General features: G+C 54.5%; 9 protein-coding genes across 9 annotated transcripts; 6 read left to right on the forward strand and 3 right to left on the reverse strand.

Annotated features, from left to right (window-relative positions):
• Positions 1–270: 270 nt before the first annotated feature.
• Positions 271–2,442, forward strand: PV07_10275 (uncharacterized protein). The gene has a single exon (XM_016397592.1). The coding sequence runs from the start codon at positions 611–613 to the stop codon at positions 2,009–2,011; it is 1,401 nt and encodes a 466-aa protein (XP_016244783.1). The 5' UTR covers positions 271–610; the 3' UTR covers positions 2,012–2,442.
• A 68-nt stretch (positions 2,443–2,510) lies between these two features.
• PV07_10276 (uncharacterized protein) lies at positions 2,511–4,082 on the forward strand. Its single transcript, XM_016397593.1, has one exon. The coding sequence runs from the start codon at positions 2,603–2,605 to the stop codon at positions 3,059–3,061; it is 459 nt and encodes a 152-aa protein (XP_016244784.1). The 5' UTR covers positions 2,511–2,602; the 3' UTR covers positions 3,062–4,082.
• A 2-nt stretch (positions 4,083–4,084) lies between these two features.
• PV07_10277 (uncharacterized protein) lies at positions 4,085–5,853 on the forward strand. The gene has a single exon (XM_016397594.1). It carries the CDS (start codon positions 4,490–4,492, stop codon positions 5,705–5,707), a length of 1,218 nt encoding a protein of 405 aa, XP_016244785.1. The 5' UTR covers positions 4,085–4,489; the 3' UTR covers positions 5,708–5,853.
• A 2,178-nt stretch (positions 5,854–8,031) lies between these two features.
• PV07_10278 (uncharacterized protein) lies at positions 8,032–10,414 on the forward strand. Its single transcript, XM_016397595.1, has 5 exons — positions 8,032–8,619; positions 8,675–8,976; positions 9,048–9,135; positions 9,192–9,225; positions 9,299–10,414. Exons 1-5 carry the CDS (start codon positions 8,262–8,264, stop codon positions 9,996–9,998), a joined length of 1,482 nt encoding a protein of 493 aa, XP_016244786.1. The 5' UTR covers positions 8,032–8,261; the 3' UTR covers positions 9,999–10,414.
• Positions 10,415–10,561: 147 nt separating this feature from the next.
• On the forward strand, positions 10,562–13,204 carry PV07_10279 (uncharacterized protein). The gene has a single exon (XM_016397596.1). The coding sequence runs from the start codon at positions 10,663–10,665 to the stop codon at positions 12,865–12,867; it is 2,205 nt and encodes a 734-aa protein (XP_016244787.1). The 5' UTR covers positions 10,562–10,662; the 3' UTR covers positions 12,868–13,204.
• Positions 13,205–13,472: 268 nt separating this feature from the next.
• On the forward strand, positions 13,473–14,668 carry PV07_10280 (uncharacterized protein; the record flags this gene model as incomplete). The annotated part of the gene is made up of 1 exon (XM_016397597.1): positions 13,473–14,668. Exon 1 carries the CDS (start codon positions 13,628–13,630, stop codon positions 14,666–14,668), a length of 1,041 nt encoding a protein of 346 aa, XP_016244788.1. The 5' UTR covers positions 13,473–13,627.
• A 248-nt stretch (positions 14,669–14,916) lies between these two features.
• On the reverse strand, positions 14,917–18,285 carry PV07_10281 (uncharacterized protein). The gene is made up of 7 exons (XM_016397598.1): positions 17,053–18,285; positions 16,581–16,996; positions 16,242–16,289; positions 16,080–16,175; positions 15,975–16,022; positions 15,365–15,922; positions 14,917–15,277 (listed from the first exon to the last, which is right to left on the reverse strand). Exons 1-7 carry the CDS (start codon positions 17,239–17,241, stop codon positions 15,259–15,261), a joined length of 1,374 nt encoding a protein of 457 aa, XP_016244789.1. The 5' UTR covers positions 17,242–18,285; the 3' UTR covers positions 14,917–15,258.
• Positions 18,286–18,423: 138 nt separating this feature from the next.
• On the reverse strand, positions 18,424–21,309 carry PV07_10282 (uncharacterized protein). Its single transcript, XM_016397599.1, has one exon. The coding sequence runs from the start codon at positions 21,159–21,161 to the stop codon at positions 18,606–18,608; it is 2,556 nt and encodes an 851-aa protein (XP_016244790.1). The 5' UTR covers positions 21,162–21,309; the 3' UTR covers positions 18,424–18,605.
• Positions 21,310–21,433: 124 nt separating this feature from the next.
• Positions 21,434–23,736, reverse strand: PV07_10283 (uncharacterized protein). Its single transcript, XM_016397600.1, has one exon. The coding sequence runs from the start codon at positions 23,701–23,703 to the stop codon at positions 21,667–21,669; it is 2,037 nt and encodes a 678-aa protein (XP_016244791.1). The 5' UTR covers positions 23,704–23,736; the 3' UTR covers positions 21,434–21,666.
• Between the last annotated feature and the right edge of the window lie 86 nt (positions 23,737–23,822).

The following is a 23,822-nucleotide window of genomic DNA, read 5'->3' on the forward strand; positions in this document are numbered from 1 at the left end:
GTGTGAAGGTGTGAGGCACGGGCCCGGGTCTCCATTTCCTCGTGCTCCGTGTCCCGCACTTTCGTCCACGGGCGAGCCTACTAGTGAGTGATAGGCACCACGACAGGCACCATTCCGCCCATTCTGCAGGGCCCGGTGGACTTTCTCGTCTGCTTTGGCTGCTGTGTGCCTCCCCCCCTGGGAAAGTTAGACCCCCCAGGCTTCTTTTCGTTTTCCATTATAACTATCTCTTGCCTCTCCCCCCTAATCCTTAACACTTAACTTTTTCCCCGATAACATCCACCCCGGTCAAACGTCACTTTTTGTTGCTCACTTTCCCTTTCAGCTGGCATCTCCCATCAATCCTCCCCTTCTTCCTCGGTCATTCGATCATCTCTGGATGGCTTGAATCACACCACGCTCGTTCTCTTCGCGCTGGCTAGACAGCCCCCGAGGTCGACAGCTGCTTGTCAATCCAGCCCAATTCCCTTCTGCGCAGCTACCTCGCGCCTGCGACCGCCAAAGGCCGGTGCCCAACTGCCCCTCACCTATCCTCAAAATCACGCACTCAGGCTTCCTCTTCCTTCTACGGCTCCCTTGTGTTACGTCTCACCCATTACACTACATCAACATGGACAAATGCCCCGACGAGGTGCTCATCAAAGTCTGCGGCTGGTTGGACTTTCAGAGTCTTGCCAATGTGCGACTGGTCAACAAGCGGTTGGCCGAGGTCGGAGCCGAGGCGTTGGTAAAGAGAGTGCGCTTTCACTGCACCCAGGACTCCCTTAAGCGTCTGCATGCCATTGCTCAGCACGATGTTTTCTGCAAATATGTCGATACCATCGTCTTCGAAGGCAATCTCCTAGCCAGCGTCCCCTGCATCCATACCTACCAAACCCACTACGAGATGGACCATCACCAGAACGAGAGACCACGACTACCTCCCAAACATGCTACGCCCCGCGAGCGGCGACTCTACGAGCGAAACGTGGCCAAGTTCAAGCGCGAGCTTAAGGAAAAGTATGATCGATATCTGGACCTCTATGACAAGCAACAGAAAGTCCTCAAGTCCCCCGCCTATGCCGACTTCATTTCGTCCAGCATGCCCTGTTTTCCAAGACTCAACAAGCTTGTCCTTTCTACTGTTGGCCGCTGCAAACATGTTCTCTCTGGAAGGTTCCTCGAGTCGTTTACTGCCGACTGTGCTATGCCGATCGAACACGATACTAGCTTTACCAAAGACCAGCTGAAACACCTGCTCTTCCCACAAGGCCGACCTCTCACCCAACTCGGCACATTGGAAGTCCATGTCATGAGCCCCAAATTCTTCACTGGTTTCGTGCCGGCTGATCTGATCCGTCGTGCCTTCCAGAACCTTAAAGTCATTGACCTGAACTTCCGTCTGGAGAAAGATGATAGGATCGGCTTGGACATTATGACTGCGGACCGCTGCTATGCAGACCTTGCCAAAGGATGTCTGCGAGATGCACTCACCGCCGCGCGTGATTTGGAACAACTCACGATCAACTTTGATGACTACGGCTACTATGGAGCGGTTACCAGCCTGGAAAACATTCTCGGTTCAAATGCTTGGCCGCGCCTCAATATGTTGAATCTGGATTGCATGTCAACTACAGAGGACTATTTCCTGGGCATGCTTAAACGTCAATCATCTTTGCGTGATCTGCGACTGGGTTTCATGACCCTCGAGCAAGGTCGGTGGCCAAGTGCCACGACGCGAATGCGAAAGGACCTGGACTTGATCAACTTCATGGCAAGTGGTATTCTCGAGGACCCGGATGAAATGTTCCCGATGCATCTTCTTGATACCGAAGCCTACGTGGAGGATCACCACCACTTCACATTAGGCGACGCTCTCGGGCTCTACGTCGCCGATGAATTTGGTATCCACGAGGAGGAAGGTTACCACCCATTGCTCGATGACGATTTCACCGACGAAGAAACCTTACGGGAGGAATACGGACCATTCGCGGATGACGACGACTTTTCGGACATGGACTGCAGTGACTAGGCGAGACAAGCAGCCCTCTTCTTCTTGACCCATGTTCATGTATGATTACGAGCTTACGACCTTTTCGCAACTACCTGTACAGCACTCAGAACTGCATTTTACGAGAGACAGTCAACCGCAGATACCCCCGTGAGCTTCCTTGTCCAATCATTTTCCGGTTTCGAAAGACTTTTACTCTGCAGGCTAGAGGCCACACCTTTTATCCATATGGTTTGAAACTAAGGGAGCAGATTGTGGCTTTGTGAGAGGACGGGTCAAAATGGTGTCGACATGGCTATTCCTTATGTATCCATGCCTAGATCAGTCCGGGAAGCCACCGTGGCGTTTCAAGTCCTCAGAAGAACTTGAACAGATTTGTGATTAGAACAGCATACTCTGTATGTACAAACTTATTTTCCAACCAGGGGTCAAGCCTCGTGCATTCTGCGACCTTAAGATCCGGCTAATTGTCGGATGAGGGGGCTTCGGTCGCATGTCAGTTCCTCTCTTGCATCTAAAAAACTTCAGAGGCAGTCCTTTTCTCGAGGGAGTGCCTAGCTCTCGAGCCACGTAGGGGAAGGGAATTCAGACATCACAGTGCCGTATTTTACCATGCGAGCAAGCCTCCGTTCACTGGCTGCTCCCGTTACGCCATCTTTTAGGCCTGGCCAGCGAGCGCAAGCTCTGGCTTTGCTCCCTCCCATCCCATTGTATCGTCGTCTCCTGCGCATTCACCGCAAGCGGCTCAATCCCGAAGAGCGCGTCTTTGGCGACACGTACCTGAAAGCAGAATTCCGAAGACACAAGGACATTGAAAACCCATTGCACATCGTCGGATTTCTGACGGAATGGCAACAGTATGGCCAGCAACTTGAAGGGGAGGAGTGGAAGGATCAAAAAATCGACTCCGCATTGTTGGACAAGTTGAGTGATCAACAAGTCGGGCAGATGTATGAGCTTATGTTGGCGATTCAGAAAAGAGGGAGGGAGAGTGTTGATGAGGAAGAGGAGGGAGAAATTTTGAAGGCAATCGAAGAGGCCAAAGGCTCGGGTAAGACAACGGAGTCATGATGAGTCTGGCAGTGTGTGAATACAGGTTCGGCAGAGGTCCACGTACAAGAATTGGTGACATTGCAGATTGGCCATCACTCAACCCGTCACAAACGAGGGAGGAGCCATTGCGAACAACCGTCTCGGATCGCAAGAACATCGCTTGTCACCCTTCACTTCACGACCAACCCAACAGGCATACAATATCTTTACAGAAGGCGATGTCGCGCGAATATTAGTCTTCCAGCCGAGTTCCCCCTCCAGACGCTCATCCAATTCAACAACCTAGATTCTACGCTCGAACTCTCGGAGAAAGAACCACAATACCGTGGAGCCTGCGTATTTGCACCTGGCCTACCTGCGAAGCAAAAACAATCGCAACATGTGCAAGACAGAAGCCTTTAAATCTCACACCTGCCCACATCACTGGATGAGCATCGTCAAACCATGTGGCCCAGAAGCATCCTTCAAGAACCAGACTCATCGATATAAACCCGCAAGAAGTGGCTGGAAAAGACTGGTCCAACCAGAATACCTCTCTGCGCCGGCCGATAGCTGTCCAAACTGCGATCTGAAGGGAGACTACGACGCGGACAAGACACGGATCATTCTCAGGAAACCCGGGGAGGCGGGCAATTTGGGCAATGGATACAACATGACTGATGGCCGGGGGAGGGCAATACCAGTGTATCATTATGGGGGATATTTCCCGCCCGTGTCATATCCTCCGTCTGGGCCTACCGGAGTCTCGATGGCTCGTCCTAACGGACAGCGGCAGCAGGCCGGGTGTTGCGTTGTGATGTGAGCCGGCGTTCAATACTGAGGAAGAGCGGTGCTCATGGGTCATACGGCTTCTTCTACTTGTGTGGCGAGCGAAGGGAGTGGTCGCGGGGGTCGTATATACAGCTAGAATGGACTCTCGACGCCGTCTGTCAGCGGCGGCTTCCTCGCAATTTTACCACAATCCACCATATCATGCTCTGAGCCTCTGCTTCATCAAGTGACGGTTAACAATGTTTACCACTCCCACCTTATATACCCACGGAACGGTTTCCGCCTCGAGGGTGATTGTGTCGGACATCACCAACTCCTCATCGTTTGCGAGACGAGTGATCACGCAATCGCCCCTCTCGATTGGATCAACACGAACCCCTCGCATGCGACCCTCTGAACAGCCCGATAGCGATCATTCATTCGGAGATGCCCTGCCCACTTTGGTAAAATGATGCCGCAGGGATTCGCTATACGTCGAATGACATGAGGTCAACTGGAGGACAATCACGGGGAAGACTAAGAAATTTCGACAGCTGCAGAGACACTCTTTTCTCACTCTCTGATCCTTTCCAATTCTCTATTCCTATTTTCTCAGTCTGAGATTCACCATCTAGAAAGGAGTTCTTGGGGGAGGTATAAACCAGCTCAGGCTTGACTGACCAACACCTGCCCACCATGGCTCCCATAGCAGTGGAATCATCTCACCCTCCTTCTACAATCCCCTCCAAGTCCGCGGCCGTCGACTTGTCCATCTTCCCCGACGGCTTCAAGACATCCGGCCAACACCCTCCACTCTACGACCAGCTGTACCCTTACTCTGCGTTTCCAAAGACCATCTCTGGCCCCACCGTCTGGTCGAATGAAGACTACGCTTCCCATCCAGAAACATGGACGCACGTCTTCTCGGACGCAGAGATCAACGAACTCTCGGCCGCGGCCGACAACTTCATGGCTCAAGGTCTCCCGCTGACGGGGATCAACCCGTCCAACTTCCCGCTCCCAAGCATGTCGGCGGCGTTGAAATCCATGCGCAACGAACTCCTCAACGGTAAAGGCTTCATCCTGTACAAAGGCTTCCCCGTGCAGCAATGGGGCTCGCACAAGTCCGCGGTCGCGTACATGGGCCTGGGCACGTACATCGGGTACCCGGTGTCGCAGAACGGCCGGGGCCACATCCTGGGCCACGTCAAGGACCTGGGCGAGGACAGCACGCAGATCGACAAGGTGCGGATCTACCGGACCAACGCGCGCCAGTTCTTCCACGCCGACGACTCGGACGTGGTCGGCCTGCTCTGCATCGCCCGCGCCGAGGAGGGCGGCGAGTCGGACGTCGCGTGCGTCCACCACGTCTGGAACATCCTGCAGGCCGAGTACCCGGAGGTGGCCGAGCTGCTGACCCAGCCGGTGTGGTACTTTGACCGCAAGGGCGAGGTGTCGCGGGGCGAGGAGCCCTACATCCGCACCAGCGTCTTCTACCTCGAGACACCCGGCGCCAAGGGCCAGGAGCAGCGGGTCTACTGCAAATGGGACCCCTACTACGTCCGCAGCCTGACCCGGTTCTCGGACCAGGGCATCATCCCGCCGCTGTCGCCGGCGCAGGTCCGCGCGCTCGAGACCCTCGAGGATGTCTGCCAGCGCGTCAAGCTGCACATGATCCTCGAGGTCGGCGACATCCAGTTCCTCTCCAACGAGCACATCCTGCACGCCCGCACCGCCTATAGGGACTACGGCCCGGACAGCGGCATGCCCCGCCGCCACCTGATGCGCCTGTGGCTGAGCACGCCAGTCAGCGAGGGAGGCTGGAGGCTGCCCTTCCACGACGTGGACGAGAGGAAGAGAGGAGGCATTCAGGTGGACGACACGAGGCCGGTCGCGAGGCTGGATGCGGATTGAGTTCTGTTCCGTGATGCGAATGTGTTTGAGGGGTGGGACCAAATCTCTGGAGAAATGTTTCTAAACTTTGGGAAGAATGTATAGACGAACTAGCTTGCGTTCATTCCTGCTTCGTTCGACTGCCCTCTGCCGCCTGCAGGCTTGCCTAGGCTTTCTCTGAACGTTCCTCGTGCGTGAAGACATGCTTCTCAATGTAAATCCTGGGTTCTCGAGTAGTGCCACGCGGGATAACCAGCCCCCGTCGTCGATTTGTGATATCCTCGTGTGTTTTGGGCGAGGGCTCTGTCGCAAACGCTGTGTTCCTTTCCTGTAGTATGTATACTGTACCTTCCGGAGTGAAAAGAATGTAGGATTCAATGCCCACAGCGCAAATTAACCATGGGTTGAGCAGATTAGCATCCCATCCGTACAGCACTGGTCGTCAAAAGTAGGGCAACCCACCGTTTTCACTTTCGTAACTTGTCGGCTATACCAGCACTTTAGCCTCGTGAGCCTTTCATCAAAGCTAGCCCTGAGCTGGCACCAGTTAGCCAAGAGATCAGTGGGCGTGAAGTCCTCCGTTGCACGCGCGGTGAAACTCGACGGTTAAATCAATATCCGTAGTTGTTTGGTCACGACAACAAGACTCAGATTCGCGTCTTCCAAGATTGAGGACGACAGGAGTGGTTGATGTGCTTCGGTTGCAACAGCGACTGCTACCCGGCCAGTCCTCCCCCAATGTAGATGAAGGCTTTGCATTCAAGTGTAAACATGTGTGAGTGTGTGCAAGAGAGAGGCGTCCCCTGCGCTTCCGTACTTGACCCGACTGATCGAGATGTGGCGGAACTAGAGAACCGACAGAGCATTCTTGAGTGGCCCGGAGAGCGTTCGGATAGCTTAAAAGGACAGAGTTTCCTGCAGCTGTGAACTGAAAACCCTTTTCGGGAGAATGGTGGTTGTCTTGACTGTCAGGCCGGGATCCGCATAATCCACTATCGTCGACTTCGGCACAACGGATGATCTTCTTCAGCAGTGAAGATCACCAGGAGGAAAGAGGAAATTCCATGCCCACATCGTGAAATGCGGCGCCGGAAGGTCGTACCTTACCGAACATATCAAAGACAAAGCGCGACATGAAGCTTCACCTTTCCGTCTTGTGGCTACTCATCAGGGTGTCCCTGCATATCGACAACCAACCTCTGATGCCACACACCTCCATGATGGGTATTCACAACTGGGCTTGGTGATGAGCGCATGGTCGATCATGCCCATGTTTGCTCCACCATGCTGCGGCTAACCTTCACAGCGAAGCGGTGGATTTGGTTTCGGCCAGTTGATAGACTTTTGTGCCGACCCCCCCTCTTGCAAGGCAGCGTCCAACTCGGCTTTAGAGATGTATTCCCTTTTGTGTCGGTCACCGGGGAGCGGACCTGTATCATCAAGCCGCAGGGGATCGGGGCTGGGCTCTCAGATGAGTGAGCAAGCTTATTGCGGCCTGGGGAGCCTCAGGCGGCGACTCGAAGGCGTCGTGCACGACTCGAATAGATTGTCGCCAGCTTTCTGGTTCTGGTAGCTTGATATGCGCGATGACAAAGGCGTCAGAGTAGGGACCGAGGTCGAAAGAAGATTGATTGGTGGCTTGGGATGCCTGGGACGCCAGGGACGCCAAATGAAGAATGCCCCGGGGAGAGCAGAGAGTGGGCGCCACCGCAGACGACTGGCAGGGGGCATTATCTCAACCGAGTAATGGCTGTCCGCGCCCGCTATACTGCGTCGGGGCATCCCACCTCTTTGACCCAAGGGGTTTCCCATGCGTTCGGGGATCGCCAGGCGTGCATCGAACATGGACGGAGATCATGTGCCTTTGGGGTTAATCGTGATCGAGGATATCGTGCCCGAGGTCCGCATAAGGCGACGCCGCCTACTCCTACCCAAAACGCACAAAGGGCCGTCCCCTTCTCATTGGGCTTCTGAAAAACGGCGCTGGGATGGACGAACAACTCGACTTCGGGGTTCGCGCCTGGGGGTTGGCTTTGCTTCTTCACGCCCTTTTGGCCTTATGTCAGGCGTGGATGAATTGGGACTCTGCTGCTCCCGTGAGCACTGCATTAACCCGTTGGCTGCCCCTTGGAGCATGTGTCTCATTCGAGGACAGTTCGCTTACTCCCAAACTCTGGACGTTCCGCCCCTCCTTGGTCCGTGGTAATCGGCTGGTGATGGGTGTTGGAGACGCACTAAGGTGAACTTGCGATGGTGGCTGCGCATGGCTGCGCACTGCGTTGGACTCTTTCGACCTCGACACCCTGCATATTTTTCCGGACGGATTATCTTCTTCCGGAGCTGGCCTGAATAGAATCGCGATGCACCGGCCCAAGCACACCACATCATTTGCTGTCTTGTTCTCTTTTGGGAGGTGGTGACCGACTGTGCGGTAGGTCTACCATCTTGCTTGTGCATAGACAGTTGATGGTGCCCTGATGCAAGAGTCCAAAGGCCCCAAGACACTCGGCTGCGGAGGCGCTGCTTTGATTAGCGGACATTCAGCGCGGACCACCCGCACCCATCAGGCCTCAAGATGTCCATATATTGTTGCAAGCATCCGTCTCAGCTGGAAGGTACTGTGGACAAATATGTTCGGGCCCATAGAGCGATGGACCGTGCCAGCGACCTCGACAGGAGACATACTCCCAGGACCAACCCATTGTTCCCTGCACACCAACAGCGAGAAGATGAGGACCAGGAGTCACATCGTCAACGGCAGCCCCGTCCCGGACAGGCTGCTGAACAACAACAGATACCACTCCATCGTCGCAGCAGCTCCCTGCGATCTAACAACGATGTCGTTCGACTGGGGAATCCCGGGGCGCACGAGTTGTCGCATTCGCCCTTTCCCATGCACGGAAACAGCTTCGTCCAGCGTGCGGTCCAGTACTGTACGGACTTGTCTCCCTGCCACATGAGCACGACTAATGTTGGTTTTTGGTCCAGATGTGAAGCAGTACTCTCCGACGACGATTCAGCGTCCTCATTTTGTTGGTGCGGGCCCAGACCTGACCCTTTTGCGCGACTACATCCCCTTCGTCATGAACGATCGCATGACCTTCTCGGCGCTTGTGGCCATGGCCTCCTTCAGCGCCAACATTGCTGCCACTGGCAGTCGCGAGGCTCCCTCTGAGTCTCTGAGGTTCTATCAGGCGGCTGTCTCGTTGTTACGGGACCGGTTGACCAATGAGTCGCAGCGGGCCAGCGATGCCATCGTCGTGACTCTAGCCAGCTTGTGCGCGTTTGAGGTGGGAATACGCTCTTCAAGAGCCCCCGCATGTGTAGTCAGCTCACTGATCTGTGTTGTCTGATCCTGCAGGCCTTTACGGGAAACTATGATGCGGTTGACATGCATACACTGGGCATCAAGCAAGTCGTCGCTCTTCGAGGTGGCACTGGCCAATTAGGTACTCTCCTGACCGGACCCTCGGTCGTCTGCAGGCATAATTCTGACAAGAGCCAGGTTTCGAGGGATACCTGAAGACCGTGGCAACCGCGTAAGTCCTATTTTGGTTCTGACAGGACGTCGGGTCTAAAACCACATGACTAATCACGTTCCTTTGCCTCCAGATGGCAGAACTTTTACGCAGCTCGACATTCCATCTCCTTGACCGACCCGCGATTCTTTCCTGAAGACGGAAACTTCACCTACCCAGAACATCCCTTCGATCCCGAATTGTGCGATGTTATTGCCCGTTTTCCAGCTGGACTGACTGACATAGCCTTGTCGGGCACGCTGAGTCATCAGATCATCAACCTTGTTGCCCACGTCAACAATTGGGTGCATGAGGTGAATGTCTCTCTCAGAGACTCGGACGTGTACAACCTGCATGACTTGTCCCAGAGTTCTCGCAATGTCACCCTGTGCGGCGAGTTCCTGCACAAGCGAGGGTTGACCATTGTCGAGCAACTCCTCGTGCTGGCCCTGACTGCCTTCTGCTATTCCACAGACTCGACACGGGCCATGTTCTACCTGACAAATGCTTACCTCCAGATTCGATGCAAGTACATGCGGACGCTGTATATTGAGGTGACGGAGCGAAACGAGGCATTCATGACCTGGGTCTCCACCATGCTTCTTGCCACGTTCGACCCAGCAGCACAGCCTTGGTTTTTGGGTCTATCGATCCTGCGAGCACGACCGACACTGCGAGACTGGCAAGCAAACGTCAGAATTTCGGAAAATTATTTCTGGAATGATGGTCTCTCGCTGAAATTGGCATCGAAACTCGGTCACCTGAGAGGAACCGAACGCCAGGGCCAGGGCTGATACAGCTGGAACCCTGTGCGTTAACCTTTATGCAGCTCTGCACCTGCAATGGGACGACACAATGGAACAAAATGGGGATGGGGCACCTCGATCACGGACGGGTTCGACAAGGCCAATAATAGTCCAATACCAACCGTCGACATCATTTGCTTACCTCGGCATCCCAACAAGAGAACCCTTACAGGACTCACAATAATCTCCAGTCAATATGCTCAATACGCGAGGAGCATAAAACCACACTCGTAGCCGTCCACCCTCGAGGTGCGACTACTGCTGTGGGCTCAGACTGCAACACAACACAACCTTCGCAAAGGTTTGGTTGGACCTTGCCGCCATTAGATAGAATTCATCTAAGACAGCAAATGGCTCCGTGCGAGGAGTAATGGAAGCTGAAGGCCTTGGTTGTAACTATCGACAGACGCGTCTTGGCTCAGCGATATAAACAATTTTCCTTTTCCGGCTACGCGTCGGCCAAGCATTATGTAATATCTGGCTTGGCATTGCTGGTACCGCGGAAAGTCACAAGTCAAGCGCGTCTGCGTGTCTCTCTACCACCCTACGCTCACTGCAAAAAACTCGGCACATTTTCCCCGTGCAACAATTGAAATTGCCATCACGAGGCAAGGGTTCCGTTCATGCCTGACTCTCCTACCATGGAAACGCAATGGCTACATCTATAATGCCCGCGTCGAAAGCGGCCGCAACTGCCCCCTTGGTAGACGGAGTCTTCGCCTCAGTCTTCTCACCTTCGATCGTCAAGCCACCCAAGCACCGTCGCCGTTTCGCCCCGCGGACTCTTGCAACCATTCCGGAGATACAGACTACCTTACGCCAGCACCTGAGAGTCCTTCTGGGAATCGGTGACGAATCGTTCGTCTATGGCCAGCACCGAGTGTTCTCGAATGCTGGCGCGCCCTTTCACAGTCACCTCGAATCCTGTCCGCCGCTCGATCAGCTCCGGCAGCCGACAGCGACCGACCATGCTACGCAGATTAACAAGGAGGCAGAGTCTCCCATTTGGGGAATGCTAGGTGGGTGGCGCACGACAGTCGGTTCTGAGACACTGATAAAGCTACTGGCGTCGGTTCTCAATGATCTGATGACCGAGTTTGTGACCTGGTCCTACGCCGGGATCTACCGTCAAGGGCTGCATCTTCACCTCGAGTTCTGGGTAGAACATCTGTTTTCCAGAGTTGCACGTAAGGTGCTCTGCTGCCTTGACGAGCAGTTGGAAACACAGATTCTCCCGGAGACAGAGGTGAAGAAATGGAAGGACATGGCCACCGCCCGTCTCGGCGCTCTGCGGGTAGACGAGCTCTTCGAAGTAATTGTGGACTGGGACGCCACGGCACCAGCAATCGAGGACTTGCGGCACTTCACAACAAACCCTACTACAAGAGGATACTTGACGCACAACTTTGTAAACGTCCTGCAAGCACGTCTTCTCCATCCTGGCGCATCAACAATCGAGATTCTACAATTTTACATTTCCATTATCCGCTCATTTCGGATCCTCGACCCACGAGGAGTCCTTCTGGACCGTGTGATCAGGAGAGTCCGTCGCTACCTCCGAGAGCGAGACGACACTGTCAAGGTGATTGTGACTGGGCTGCTGGCTGACATTTCGCCGAACGAGGATGGACAGCCTCCACCATCCGACCCAGACATCCTCACAGAACTTGCTCATGAACTGACCAGTCATACCGTGCGAGACAATACAGCCGATGACGGTGAATTTGACTGGAACAATATGGACTGGGTCCCCGACCCTATCGACGCTGCCCCCGACTACACGAAATCCAATAAAACCACGGACGTAATCGGCAGCCTCGTCACATTGTTCGAAACGAAGGACGTCTTTGTCAAGGAACTCCAATCCGCCATGGCAGAGAGGCTGCTCAAGAATAAAGCCGACTTCACCCAGGAGATCGGGGTGCTGGAGCACTTGAAAATCCGTTTCGGGGACTCTGCGCTGCAAGGGTGCGAAGTGATGTTGAGGGACGTTCTGGACTCGAAGAAAGTGGACAAAGTAATCAGGAGGGATTTGGAAGTACAACAGGCCAAGAAAGGACGTGCCGCCAGGCAGAGCGATGATAGTGTCGAGATCCACGCAAAGATCCTCTCCCGCCTGTTCTGGCCAGCCATGCCGGAACAGTCATTTAATGTTCCTCCGGTGGTGACGGAGCAGCAAAGAAACTATGAACAGGGATTTGGAGCTCTCAAGCAGTCGCGAAAGCTGACCTGGGTCAATTCCATTGGCCAGGTGGAAGTGGAATTGGAGCTGGAGGACCGTACCTACCACGACGAGGTCCTTCCGTGGCAAGCGGCTGTCATTTATGCCTTTCAGGATGACAGTGGAGAAGCAGCAGGGCGGCCTGTCAACAAGACGGTGGCGGAGCTTGCCTCTGAGCTTGCAATGTCCCCAACCCTCGTCCGCTCGGCATGCATATTTTGGGTTTCGAGGCGCATCCTCGCTGAAACCTCGCCGAGCACTTTCTCCGTTCTTGAATGTCTCCCCAGTGGGACCTACGACGACAACGACACGCTGATGAGCGAAGGTGGTCCGTCCGCCAACCAACAATCGGACAGTGGATTGGCAGCTGCGGAAGCAGCCGCCTTCGCCGCCGCGACGAGGGAGGCTGAAGAAGCAGAACGCAAGCAGAAGATGGCCATGTATCATCGATTCATTGTATCCATGCTCACGAACCAAGGCGCCATGCCGCTGGCGAGGATTTCGATGATGTTGTCCATTGTGGTCCCGGGGGGGTTCCCCTTTAGTAACGAGGAGCTGAAAGAGTTTCTGGCGTCCATGGTGAAGGAAGATGTATTGGAAGTTGGCAAATCGGGTGTTTACAAGGTCGCAAGCTGAGAGCTGGAGCAATGACGATGATGACCAATGATGATGAATTTGACGACGACGACTGGGTGTTCAAGTTGGACCTCATGGGAGACGGTAATAGAACTAGACTGTGAGCAGTACAAGAGAATGTAATTCCTGCGGCCATCGTTCGGGCATCTGGTGATGATACGAGAACTGAATAGCTGTTGGTTGTACCTATAGTGGATGCACTCAAGAAGACCTTGAGGTGATGACGAGCCATAGAGTCAGTAGGAGTGCATGCGATATCATGGGAGAAACAGGAGGAACAGAAGTCGGTATTGTTTACATTCTCCCTGCGCGGGTCTCGTTTGAACAAGACAAGCAACAATCAGTAGAGTATTCTCAGTTGGAAAAAAACGAAGAGGATCAAGCTTGATCCGAGGATATGCCGCGACGGTGGAAATTTTGACCCTCTCGACAGCCTTGTTGGTGAGAGTGATGGTGCCTTGGCTTGATACCCATGTATCCCTTGGTCTTGTGTTATCCGCTGAACAAATCGCGTACGATCCAGTGACGAAGTGTGCCCGGTGAGAAACACTGAGAAAGAAAAGACACGCCGTTGTGCCGTTCTCATCGTTGTGGGGAAATCTAGAGCTGTGGCCAGGAGGAAACAAGGCCTGAGCACTATGTGCGCGACTGTGTAAGAAACGCAAGAAAGAAAGAGAGACAAGAAAGAGCGCGTGTGGGAGGAGAGGGAGGAGATAGGGTGGGAGACAGTGAGAGACCAACCACCCCTGCACAAGAAACAATGCTCCCCACCCCCTCGACCTCGCACGTCTCGTACGACGTCGTCTACGAGCCGGCCGAGGACTCGTATCTGTTTCTCGACACGCTCTCGTCGGCATCGGAAACGGCGTGGCTGCATGCGCGTTTCTCTTCGTCACCAGTGTCGGTGTTGTCATCGTCGTCAGAAGATACGGAGCGGCAGCGGCAGCAAACGACCAGGATCGGAAGCGAGAGCCAGAGCCAGAGCCAGAGCCAGAGCAGGCCCAAGACCCAGGCAGCTCCTCTCGTGGTCGAAATCGGGCCTGGGTCCGGCGTCGTGATCGCCTTCCTGACCGCGCACGCGCCCACCATCTTCGGCCGCGACGTGCTCAGCCTGAGCGTCGACGTCAACCCCTACGCGTGCCGCGCCGCGAGGACGACGGTGGAGAAGGCCCTCGCGGAGACCCGAGCGGCAGCGGCAGCAACGCAGAAACGGAAAGCAGAGACGGAGGAGGGGGAGAGGAGGGAGGTTGGACATGGGCAAGGGCAAGGACATGCTGCGACGCGCGCTCGGGATGGAGGCAGCGCATACCTCTCCTCCCTGAACGGCGACCTGGCCAGCCCGCTGCGGTCGGGAGAAGTCGACGTGCTGGTCTTCAATCCGCCCTACGTCCCTACGGATTCGGTCCCCGTTGCCCCAGCCGCCAATATCAACGCCCCTACTACTACCGCCGCTCCCGGTCCTCTAACGCCTGTCCCACCTCCTCCTGCATCCTCCAACACCACCGTCCTCCCAAGCTTCGAGGAGCAATCCGCCCTCCTCGCCCTCTCCTACGCCGGCGGCCGCGACGGCATGGAAGTCACCACCCGCCTGCTGCGCCAGATCCCCGACATCCTGAGCCCCCGCGGCGTCGCGTACGTGCTGTTCTGCCGCGGCAATCGGCCCGACGAGGTCAAGAGCGCGATCCGCGCGTGGCCACGCCCGCCGGGTCAGGAGTGGGAGTGGCGCGCCGAGACCGTGGGCTCGAGCGGGAAGACGGCCGGGTGGGAGAAGTTGGAGATTGTGCGGATATGGAGGGAATGAGTAGGTAGAGTGACCTTGATTGAATCACTCGCATTGAGTGTATGATGAGAATGAATGAAGAGTCACAACGGACCCTACTGCGAATCCCTTCGCCGACAGGTCTGAGACTGCGTGTCAATTCAGGGGCAGTATACAACAACGTATCATAAACGGGACACCCAAGATAAATTGGTCGTAATGTTCTTGCTCACTGGGCGAAGCGACATGTCAGGACAATGTCTTTCACAATATGCACGGGTACAGATGAACAGATATAAACTATTATTATTAATTATTTTCGTCAACTCGTGCTGTATGAGATGTCCAACCAACAGCCAGCTTCGCTAGACATTTTCCGCCAGATGCGAGGCACATTTCTGTGTCTGCATCCCGAAACGGCTTTGTTTCTTCATGCTTCTTTTTCCATCCATATGCAGATCCAATGCTGTGCACAAGGTAGCAGAATTAAGGTACATGGTTCGCGAATGTTCAGTACGAGTTGTAAGAGAGAGCGTAGGAGACGGTAGGTCCGTGAATTCAGTTGACGTTGATCAGGAGACACGAGATACGGAGAGGGAAGGGCGGTGGCCGACGATATCTCATCTTTAACCCTACAGAAGGGCAACGGCGCTGCCGAGTTGTTAGCATATAAACAAAACAGAAGTTCCACTGCGCCAAAGCGGTATATGGTGTTTTGAAAGCGAAAGGAGGTCTTACCCTGCAATACCCGCAACGACAGCAATTCCTCCGGGGAACTCGGGCCGATATGCGGCGCCGGTGAACGTCGCAGGAGCGACCGAGGTCGTGGTCGACGCAGCAGCAACGCTCGTCGCTGCCTGAGGCTGACCATCGCTGATCTGAGTGACAGGAGCACCCGTTGGTGCTTGGGGTTGTCCGTCACTAATCTGAGTGACTGGCGTGCCAGTAGGAGCCTGAGGCTGTCCATCGCTGATCTGGCTCACAGGTGCGCCAGTGGGTGCTTGGGGTTGGCCGTCACTGATCTGGGTAACGGGAGTGCCCGTAGGAGCCTGAGGCTGACCATCACTAATCTGGCTCACAGGAGCTCCCGTTGGGGCTTGCGGCTGTCCATCACTGATCTGAGTGACGGGAGTGCCCGTAGGTGCTTGAGGTTGTCCGTCGCTGATCTGGCTCACGGGGGCGCCGGTCGGTGCCTGGGGTTGCCCATCGCTGATTTGAGTCACTGGCGTGCCAGTTGGGGCTTGAGGTTGCCCGTCACTAATCTGAGTGACTGGAGTACCGGTAGCAGCTTGCGGCCTTGAGTTTGTTAGCAAAAACGTTGCCAAAAGCATAATTAATGGTGACGTACTGGCCATCAGAGATTTGGGTAACAGGGGCACCAGTTGGAGCCTGTGGTCTTTGAGGTGTTAGTAAAGGACCAAAGTAGGAAGGATGGAAAAGACGTTGAACTTACTGGCCATCGCTGATCTGAGATACTGGCGTTCCGCTGGGAGCTTGTGGCTGTCCGTCCGAGATTTGGGTGACAGGTACGCCAGTCGTTGCTTGCGGTCTGCAGTTTTATTAGTAAGAATTGCTCAGGAGAGTAGACGCAAGGGACAAATATTGGTGCACTTACTGGCCATCGCTGATCTGCGTAACGGGGACACCGGTGGTAGCCTGAGGCCTTTGGAGGTGTCAGCGAACAACATGCTATAACAGTGATGCAACCAGAACAGGTAGGAATTAAAGTTGAGATAAAATAAGTCTGGCCTTGAAAGTGGGAGATCCAACCAATGAGGACAGCAGGTTGCAGTACAAGACAAAGCGAGCCAACAATGCACAGCACGAGGCACCTTCCAACATGGAGATCACGAATAGGCCGAGTTCCAGCTCAATCGCGAGTGTATGCCGTGAGACACAGGGCTGAAATGGGGTGAAATACAAATCATGCCATGACAACAAAAAGATAACTTACTGTCCATCTGAGATCTGAGTAACGACCGCCGAAGTGACCTGGGGTTGGCCATCCGTGAGCTGAGTGACAGAGGGGACGACAGTGGTCGCTACCGGCTGACCATCCGACGCTTGTGTCGCTGGTGGAGCCGAGGATCCGATCAGGGCGTAGATATAGATTGGCACGCAGTGGGGGGCCCAATCTCGGTCGTATAGATTATAGAATGATCCGCTCAAACATTGATACCAGATGGCAGAGCCACCCAATGCAAGGCTAGAGTTGGAGCAGAGGGAGAAACCGCTTGTGTAGATAGCTCCTGCTTGTGGGGGGTTGTCAAACTGGAATTGATAGTTTGAAGCAATATAGCCAGTACGTCCGGCTTGGTCTTTCAAAACGGAGTCGGCGAGAGTGAGGGTGAGGACTCCAGAGGTTTGACGCTGTACGGGAGTCAGTACGTCTTGCAAATGGTATCTGGGTACCGCAGGTCACCAACCTCGTGCAGATCTCGTTTAGCTGCCGAAGACGACACGTTCACGACAGTGATCTCGAAGCTGCCGCTGTACGAGGGCTGGCAGCCTCCGGGAGCTGGAGAGGATGGAGCAATTGCAGAGGTCACACCCTGCGGGAGGGGTGAAGCCAGGGCGGAGACGGCCAAAGCCGTGAGAAGAGCGAATGTACGCATAGTTGGAGTGGTGCAGATGGGATTGTTTGTTGCTGACACGAGGGCCTCGATCTCAACGAAGGTTGGTAGACTCTGAAGCGAATGATCAGTGTCTCACCGGAGGATTGGGAGTATACAATGGGCAGCACTCTGGAGAGGAAAGGAAGAAGAGAACGGCGACTGAGCGGGATGGTTTTTATGAGAGCTTTGTGAAAGCGGAAGCTCGCCAAAAGAAGACATTCGAAGCAATCCTAGCGGTTCCATGACAGTCGAATGAGAGTCAATGTTGCATGAAGAGGTCGTCCGTGACAGCCGGCCAGTGGGTGGACGTTGATGTTAGTGTTGAGAGTCCAATGCACGTTCTCTCCACCATTTTCCAGCACACCACTGCTCTCGGTGTAGCTTGAATCCAAAAAGCGTGCTTTTTCCTGTCAACCCCGCACGCAGTATGCGGATGGTGTGGTCGCTTGGATCGCCATTCGATGCTCACGTCTTGGCGATCGTCGTGCCGCGAAGGAGCTCCTCTTCGAGCAGGCTTCGTTATTTGGCATGTCTGCTGTAGTCAGAAAAAGTCTGTTTGAGTGGTTGACGGCGAGCCCTCAAGGCGAAGAAGGATAGACGGCAGAGAGAGAGCTTGCCGCCCCACCCCTTGTGAACCACCGAGATCAGTCAATGACGAAATAGACTCAGGAGGCCGGTGCGAGAAGTGTGTAACCTCTGAGACATGAAGCATCAGATGGTGCATTTGAAGCCTCCTCTGGGAGCTCTGGCCGGCCAATTCGATTTAGCAAGGCGGGGAATGAGCTGGAGAGGGATCTTTAGACTTTCGTATGGTGTGATTCCGACCTGTCATAGACGTCGTCGGGGGTTGAGGTTGCCATTCCCGCTCAACGAGATGCGAGGCGGCCAGTCCAGCGTACCGACTTGGGATAGCCACTGCAAGGTTGCCGTGTCCTCCTCTTGACTGTTCCATCTCTTTTCGTATTCTCAATTCGCTCACTTTCGCCTGGAAAGTCTGAGTTGGCCGCGGAGAGGGGGGACGAGTCGAAGGATGCATTAGTGCCATGTGCGTTGAGGTGCAGTGGTGGAAAACCCCTCGACTGTTGACTCCGCAGCTCATGATGCTCATTTTGCCGCCTTCCCGAATGGGATCAAGCGCAATCACGTGTTCCGCCCATTTCCGAAGTTGAGTGACACCGTTACCAGTGTGTGAGACTGCGACTAGCCAGGTATCCTCGGTACGAGTCACCCGTACCTCCTCCTGCTCCTCGTATTCACCGACCGCTACCTCGCTAATATTATGGATAGAAGACGTCATTGACTGGCCTTGGCCCCAATGTACGTGTAGGTGGCGCCTCCAAGCTCCCACATCAAGTCGGAATCTATCACGTATCCAGAAGTTCCTGCATCCATCGCATCTCCACCGCACTCACACCACGGGCATACGCCTTGGTGCCGGTGTACACAAATTCATTGTACATGATGCCCTCATACCTCCTTTGCTGGCCGCGGCCACTCGCACCTTGATCTCCAGAGGTATTGGTAGGCAGCGAGAACAACACGCTACTTGGATGGATAGCCACAACCTGGTTCGTGAGTATCGTACGATAGCTCCCGTCGGGGCAAAGCCGCGCGACGTTGGGGTGGAAGCCGGTCATAATGCACTTGAGGATGCGAGTGGGTAGAGTGGTCTTGTCGTGATCCCGCCCCGGATCGACATTCCGTGCTGCTTTCCCACCCGTTTTGCCCTCGCTCTGGGCCTTGCGCCGATATCGATCCATCAGCGCGGTGAGTTGTTTCCTGACATCCATGGCGCCGCTCATAGCCCGGTGCGAAATGTACCGCTCTTCACACCAACGACGGCGATCTGTGTTCTCAGCCACATACGCCTGTATGGTGGCTAGCAGTGTGAGGTGATCCCCTTCGCGGCGGAAGAGTTGGCGCCGAGCTTGCTGGGCCCGGCCTTCTGAGGAATCTTCTTCAGGATCCGAGTCATTGTAGCTTGGAGATGACTTCGAAGTAGCTTTGACCAGTTCGCCAGATGTCGGGGCAGAACGGTTGTGGATGTTGAGGAAGATGTTCTCAACACTCAACGCCGACACTATGTCAATGATTTCCTCGACACATTCGTACGCTGGTTCAGCGCTGGCAAGAAGCACCCTCGCCAAGCTCGCAGGCAGGGGTAACACGCTCATCTCTCGGCCTAGACGTGTGATTTGCCCGCTCGAACTATCCAGTGCAGAGAGCTGAAGGAGATGGACCATCGCCCTCTCCAGAGCTCTTCGTGGCGGAGCAGTCAGGAACGGGAATTCGCTCAAGTTATCTATCGAATGCGCCTTGAGTGTCAGTGCAAGCTGGCTGAGGTCGCAGCGCAGGATTTCAGGTTCGGTATCCTGAGCCAGTTGGTAGAAATCAGCTTCGGTGTACAACCTATATGCAGTTCCCGGTGCATCTCGTCCAGCTCGCCCAGAACGCTGGTTCGCGGAACTGCGAGAAATGGGCACGGTAAGAAGGGTGTCCAGATTCAGAGAAGGGCGAAAGAGTCGCTGCTTCGCCTTCCCTGTGTCAATTACATATCGGATCCCGGGCACCGTGATACTGGTCTCGGCAATATTTGTGGCGAGGATCACCTTGCGTGTGAACTTGGGAGTTGGTTGGAAGACACGTTGCTGCATATTCGAAGGCAAAGCAGCGTAAAGCGGGAGGATGAGGAGTTTGGGCAGCGTTGCGGACTGCTTGGGATCTTTTTGGACCGAGAGTGACCACGAACCTACCAGGCTTAGGAGGGATTCGACGGTTTCTTGGCCCGTGAGGAACACGAGTATGTCCCCTGGTAGAGGAGTATGCGTGTGGATGTGCAGTATCCGCTGGTATGCCGCATCGATGACATCTGGAACTGACGTTGGCGTATAGTTGATGGTCACAGGATATTGACGGCCTTTGACGAAAAGTGAGGTTGCTTTGGAAGGGGCATCTGTTCCGGACTTGTGTTCTGCAACACCACTGCCGATGCTGGGGCCGTGTTTCGTTCTGGTATCTTCGTTATCGGTACCATTCCCATCATCAGAGAAACCGGACCAGTTGTTTTTTGCTCCATGAGACTCCCCATTGGCATTCGCACGATCTTGGTGATTTTCATGGCTTGTGCCGAAGAAGTGCTGAATTTTCTCCATGTCTGCCGTCGCGCTCATGACCACAACCTTCAATGCAACGCCACCCCTCCCATCCTTTTCATTCCTGAGATCTTGCATCCTTCTGAGAAACCCCAGCACCAGATCCACATTGACGCCACGCTCGTGGACCTCATCCACCACGATGGCAGAGTACTCTTTCAGCCAAGGATCCCGCAGCATTTCCTGCAGAAGCATGCCCTCTGTCAAGAACTTGATCCTTGTCGAGGGACTCGTGCTGTTCTCAAACCGCACTGAGTAGCCGACTTCAGACGCAGGGCTCGAGTTCCCCAGCGGCGTGCCCATCTCCTCGGCCACGCGACGGGCCAGGGAAATCGCGGCCACTCTTCGAGGCTGCGTGATAGCGATGCATCCTCCAACACTGCCACCTCCACTGACTTTCTGCTTCTTGCACCAGGGTTCATTCACCAGAAACTGCGGGATCTGCGTCGACTTGCCCGATCCCGTCTCTCCAACCAGTAGCAGCACATCGTGATCCCTGACCTTCTGCCGTATTTGGTCGGCGTTGCTGTAAATGGGTAGTTTTTGTCTGGCGGGTAGTAATAGACGAGCTCGCTCCTTCAAACCTGGGCCCTTGCTGCCGCTCTTGTGGCTGTCATCCTTCGCTGGCCGGTCCCCGAAATCGACGGTTTTGGTTGTCGCACCATTCTGCGCGGTGCTAGATCGATGCCGTTCCAACTTGTCCTTCACAGAACCAGACTTCGACGAGAAGGCTTCATCTGCGGATCTCTTGGTTCCTTTCCGCAGCATGGTCGTCTGTTGCTTGGAGCTCGGTGCTTGCTGGCTTTTCTTATCTGTACGCTTCGCGATACATGGGTAGAGGTAGGGTCAATGAAAAGCGCTAATAGAAAGCCACCCGAAACCCTGTCACGACGACCCCGAACTGGAAAGATAAAAGATTGTTGCGGACGATGGCGAAAACCAAAATTTCTCCGCAGCCTCGTCACGTTCTTCTACCAGGCTTGGCACGACAACAAGGCCCCATATTCCAACCTCATTAATACTCTTAGACTGGTCTAGAAGCGGATAACACCTCTATTATGCCTCTGAAAGAGTTTTCTGGAGGATTGAGGTAGGGGATGCATAGTCTTATAGCAAGTGCATGGGGAAACAATCAATGTCATCCGAGAAAAGATAGTGGCATCATAACCCGAGGCACCGGACGTGGAAACGAATTCTTCAGGTGAGTAAAGCAAGTAGTGTTTTTACATGATTCGCTGTGGCGGATTGCTCAAAGACCCTATCTTTGGACCTCTCAGATCAGAGCCTGCCCTCTAAACATGGCCTCCCTGACTTCCCTAATCACGTCCTTCCGATCTTTGCCCCCCATCAGCACAATTCCCCTCCCTCGCCGGTTCATCCTGCCCATGCGCCCCAACCGATGGACAAAGTCTATCGTAGTGTGCGGAACGTCATATAATACCACGTGGCGGACCGCGAGAGTGTCAACGCCGCGCGACCCCAGGTCGGTGGTCACGAGAACTTTGACGTCCGGGAGATGCCTTGTTGGTCTAGGCGTTTGAGGAAGGTGTGTCCCAGAAGTCGAAGGAGTAGATGAACGGTCAAAAGGTACGAAGTCTTTGAACAATTTCTTCGAGGTGGAGGATGGAGAAGAGGACGGCTTGGAAGAGCCTTCAACACGGTCCACAGAGGTGAATGTTGCAAGGATTTCAGCCTGACGCTGTTCCGCAGTATCTCTCGTCAATGCCACCGCTTCGATTCCCTTTGATACGAGGAACCGCGCAACCTCTTCTGCCTTCTCGCGCTCGTTGACGAAAACAAGGATATGCTTCACCGTGTTCTTAGGGTTGAGGTCTTCGTGCACAGCCTTCCCTAGGGTCCAGATCACGTCCGCACAAGCCAGGTCGCGACTGCCGCGATAGGGATCCTTGTCGATATCCACAGCGCCCAATTGGACTCGACGTGGAATGGTATGCAGCTTGGGTGTGACGATGCGTTTACAATCAGGGAACCTCTTGTCAATGAATCTGTCAAGACTGTTTGGAATAGTGGCAGAGCAGAGGATGAGTTGCTTTAATGAAGGAGCCGCACGATCGATAATTTCGCACGTTGTCTCACTGAAGGAGCGGTCGAAAAGGGAATCAGCCTCGTCCATGACCAGATACTGAACGCGTGACAAGATATTTGGCTCTTTTTTTGCAATGCTGGCGATCAAATGGGGAGAAGAAACGAGGATATCGATCCCCTGAGGATTGAAGAGGCGATTGCGGATGACCGTAGGCGTGTTCGAGGAAGAAATGCCCGCGGAGCGATATTTCACTGTGTGGCCAATGACTTTGACGACCTTTGTAACCTGAGCAACGAGTTCCGAGGAGGGAAGGAGGATGAGGGCTCGAGGTCGGCCCATTGACTGATTTGGTGATGCCTCATCAGTTTCCGAAGGGTCTGCTTCGAAAACACGGTTCTTGTCTCGTTCTTCCTTTTCTTTGACGCTCCGGGCTTCACGCTCGAGCTCTTCGTTGCGATCCACCTCTTCTTGTTGTTTCACGGCGTTGATGACGGGTAACAGGTACGCCAGCGTCTTCCCTGAACCAGTCTCTGCGGCGAGAAGGAATGTCCTGTATTTGTTTGGGACGGGATTCCCATCTGCATCCACCTGCTTCTGCTTTTGATACTCGCCCTTTCGGCTGAGAAGCGCCGGAACCGCCAGTTTCTGTACAGGGGTGGGTGTATACTCCGTCAGATGTGGCAGGACCTGGGTATAGATAGAGTCGACAACTGAAGGCATCAATCCCAGCTCGTCAAAGGAATCAATTTTCTCCATTTGCTGCTTTAGTTTGGTTCGTTGCCCGTAGGATAGGGGAGTGAGGATCTGCTGCATCTTCAGTGCGTGGAAAAGTGGCCGTTCGTCTTTGTCCTTTTTCTCCCTTTGCCTCGAGGATGAAATTGACGTGACAGCGACACCGCCCTCTTCGTCAGGAGGTGGAGTGGTCTTTGTCTGCAGCTTAGTTGTGGTTGCGCGCTCCTTGATCTTCGACCTAAGGGCCATTCGGACTCGTGACGGGACCGCTCGAGGTGGTCGCGCAACAGGTAATCGTGCCACCGTTTGATTCATTCCCGCAAACGGACCTGCTGTATCCCTTTTCGCCACCCTTCTTCCCACGTCCGTCTTCCCTACATCTTGTGTAAGAGTCATTCTGGAGGGTTTCTTCCGCTGGCGCATGGCTAATGCCATAGATCTCTGGGACTGCCATTGTCGCGTTGGTGGCCTGAGCGAAAAGACTAATGTTCGAAACTGGCAAGCTGGACAGATGGTAGCAGACGACGACATGGACGGCAGTGCAGCGAACACGGTTGGAAGCGGACAAGGGAACAGGGACCATCCAACTGCGCCGTTACAATCTCGAACTTTTTTTCCCCTGCGCATCGCGTTCTCGTGGTCCACTGTAG

Source organism: Cladophialophora immunda, assembly GCF_000835495.1.
Source record: "Cladophialophora immunda strain CBS 83496 unplaced genomic scaffold supercont1.6, whole genome shotgun sequence".
In the NCBI taxonomy this organism is placed as follows: Eukaryota; Fungi; Ascomycota; class Eurotiomycetes; order Chaetothyriales; family Herpotrichiellaceae; genus Cladophialophora; species Cladophialophora immunda.

Coding starts and splice junctions, on each gene's coding strand:
- PV07_10278 (XM_016397595.1), top strand. CDS start 8,262: ATGTCCATATATTGTTGCAAGCATCCGTCTCAGCTGGAAGGTACTGTG. Junction 9,136..9,191: donor AGGTGGCACTGGCCAATTAG/GTACTCTCCTGA, acceptor GACAAGAGCCAG/GTTTCGAGGGATACCTGAAG. Junction 9,226..9,298: donor CTGAAGACCGTGGCAACCGC/GTAAGTCCTATT, acceptor CTTTGCCTCCAG/ATGGCAGAACTTTTACGCAG.
- PV07_10282 (XM_016397599.1), bottom strand. CDS start 21,161: ATGCTGCGGAAAGGAACCAAGAGATCCGCAGATGAAGCCTTCTCGTCG.
- PV07_10283 (XM_016397600.1), bottom strand. CDS start 23,703: ATGTCGTCGTCTGCTACCATCTGTCCAGCTTGCCAGTTTCGAACATTA.
- PV07_10281 (XM_016397598.1), bottom strand. CDS start 17,241: ATGCGTACATTCGCTCTTCTCACGGCTTTGGCCGTCTCCGCCCTGGCT. Junction 16,997..17,052: donor CTAAACGAGATCTGCACGAG/GTTGGTGACCTG, acceptor ACTCCCGTACAG/CGTCAAACCTCTGGAGTCCT. Junction 16,176..16,241: donor ACGCAGATCAGCGATGGCCA/GTAAGTGCACCA, acceptor ATAAAACTGCAG/ACCGCAAGCAACGACTGGCG.
- PV07_10279 (XM_016397596.1), top strand. CDS start 10,663: ATGGCTACATCTATAATGCCCGCGTCGAAAGCGGCCGCAACTGCCCCC.
- PV07_10275 (XM_016397592.1), top strand. CDS start 611: ATGGACAAATGCCCCGACGAGGTGCTCATCAAAGTCTGCGGCTGGTTG.
- PV07_10277 (XM_016397594.1), top strand. CDS start 4,490: ATGGCTCCCATAGCAGTGGAATCATCTCACCCTCCTTCTACAATCCCC.
- PV07_10276 (XM_016397593.1), top strand. CDS start 2,603: ATGCGAGCAAGCCTCCGTTCACTGGCTGCTCCCGTTACGCCATCTTTT.